Source organism: Primulina tabacum, chromosome 13, assembly GCF_025594145.1.
Source record: "Primulina tabacum isolate GXHZ01 chromosome 13, ASM2559414v2, whole genome shotgun sequence".
Classification (NCBI taxonomy): Eukaryota; Viridiplantae; Streptophyta; class Magnoliopsida; order Lamiales; family Gesneriaceae; genus Primulina; species Primulina tabacum.
Window position 1 is genome coordinate 10,657,448 of NC_134562.1, and position 2,557 is coordinate 10,660,004.

The window sequence follows — 2,557 nt, forward strand, 5'->3', positions numbered from 1 at the left end:
CAGTATAAAAATGTTAAATGACTAGAGTACCCGTAATGAGTGTAGTGTCTACCTTTTCCTCAGCTTTTTCGGCATTCATAACATAAGCTCGTGCCGTGGTAGCTATTTTCCTCTTTGGGCAATCAATAGCTTTGTGTCCAGCCTCCTTGCAGTAGAGACATTTAAATGATCCCCATTCACATTTGCCAAGATGAAGACGGTTGCACTCCTTGCATGGTTGCCTTTCAACAGGCTTTGGTGCTCCAGGATTATGTGGCTTTTGAGGTGCTTGTTTCTTGACTTGACCTTAGGGCTTTAGAGGCCCTTGAATTCTAGGAGGACCCGTGTACGGCTTCTTGTTAGGCAGATTATTATTATTCTGATGCTGCTGCCTCTTGCGCTGATTCTCAAAATCGATGTCCCTCAAAGACTGTTCGGACTTGAAAGCATAAGCGACGGCAATATCATAAACCAAAGGTCGCATCACCATAACATTGTTGTGAAGGGTAGGTCGTAGGCCATCCATGAAATGCTTAAGCTTCATCGCAGGATCCCCGGCAATGAGGGGTACAAAATGGCAACCCCTATCAAACTTCTTTACAAACTCGGCAACAGTCGCGTCCCCCTGGCGGAGGGTCATAAACTCCCTCATCAGTCGTCCTCTAACATCGGCAGTAAAGTATTTTTCATAGAATATTTCCTTGAAACGATTCCAAGTGATAGTATCAAGGTTAACACTGTGCTCGGCTCCCTCCCACCATAAAGAAGCGTCATCCCTGAATATATAAGTAGTACACCTCACTCGATCCGCATCCCTCATATCCAGATAATGAAAGTGTAACTCAAGTGAACGGATCCAACTCTCAGCAGCAAAGGGGTCGGTGGTGCCAGAAAATTCCTTCGGCCCTAGAATCCGGAACTGATCATAAATGTCGTGTTGTTGCCTAGGAGCCTGTTGCTACATTTGCTGTAACTGCTGCTGTAGCTGCTGCTGCTGTAACTGCTGTTGCTGTATTTGCTGCTCAAAGAGACGAGCCATCCCCTCGAGAGCCTGAGTAGCAGCATCCCCTGGTGGTGGTGGTGGTGGTGGTGCATTTCCTTGATTGTTCCCTTGGTGATTCACGTTGTTTTCTGCTTGGTTTTCATTAACAGGGGCACGTCTAGGAGGCATTTTATCTGAACGTTTTCCAAATTCTAACGTAACCAACATGCATTTAAATCTAAGTTCTCTAATCATGTGGCATATCTTAACTCATTTTAGCAATTTAAGCATGCAAAGCATAAATACTTAAAAAGTTCATAAACATGTACCATAAGCATAATATCCATGAAGTCAAGCGCAGGTAACATCATATGAATCATATAAAGCATGTAAAAACTTACAACTTTGAGACTTGACGACTGATATTTCCGGCGCTGATGGTGGCACAACCCTTTACAGGACCTTTGCTCCGATACCAACTGAAACGTCTGCCTTTTTTATTGCTTCAAAAGTACTAGAATTTTTTTTTTACACCCAATTTTCGGCCATGTATATTTACCACACGAAAATATTTTTATAAAATATTTACCCTTTTAATATAAAACATCATCCATCTAATATTTTTAAAAACCAAGTGCAATAATCAGAAAATGAAATCGTCAACTATTTTACCAAGCCTAAAATGAAATAAGTTTGAAAAGTATAGCTCATACTAAACCTCTCAAAATCTTCCAAAAGCATAAATAAATAGTCTTAAAATCTATAGCATAAATCATGTTCATAAATCGTAAATGCAGAAAAAGTAGAAGCGCTGGTCCTCGGGTTTTGTGCGCCTTCAGTATAGTCAAATCATCCGTCAAGACCTCCCTCAACCTCACATGCATCCATCACACCTAGTTAGTCTAAAAACTCAACACACCATCATCTTTATAACAAGTAATACGTAATACAGTCAACATATAACAATGAAAAATACTTGTACTTAAAATATCGTTTCATGAAGATGCATAAACTTCAAACATGAAAATTTTCGTAAACCTTTTATGATACATGAACTTTAAGTAGAAACATTTTCATAATGATGCATCAACTTTAAGTATAAACATTTTCATGACATACATCACATAAACCTTAACCTTTTCATTTCTTTTTCCTCTACATGACATAACATAAAATCTTTTTCATGATCATAAACATTTTTCCTTTTCCTTTTTCCTTTGTTGAATTCAGATCGTTAATTGTGACTTTTTTTAGACCTAAAAAGTCGATGGATCCATCTTCATGAAACCGTAGTACTGGGCGGCGGGGGCCACCAATAACACTCTCACCGGTCAACTGGGCCCTTGCATATCCTCTTTCGAATAGAATACGATCGTTGGGGCTCCCTCTGGAGGCCTTTTCCCATAAATGGGCTCCCTCTGGGGCCATTTCCCCGCACGATATTCCATTCTTACCGTTACCTCATATTCGAAATGATGAAAATACGATCGTCGGGCTCCCACTAGGACCGTCACCCTCACGATATCTCCAACAATATCGAATTAGTCACAATTACTTCACTTTCCTTCAACGTTTACATTCTCATCACTTTATAAA

General features: G+C 40.0%; 1 protein-coding gene across 1 annotated transcript; it reads right to left on the reverse strand.

Moving 5' to 3' along the window:
* Positions 1-286: 286 nt before the first annotated feature.
* LOC142521858 (uncharacterized) lies at positions 287-799 on the reverse strand. The gene has a single exon (XM_075625031.1). It carries the CDS (start codon positions 797-799, stop codon positions 287-289), a length of 513 nt encoding a protein of 170 aa, XP_075481146.1.
* Positions 800-2,557: the final 1,758 nt, after the last annotated feature.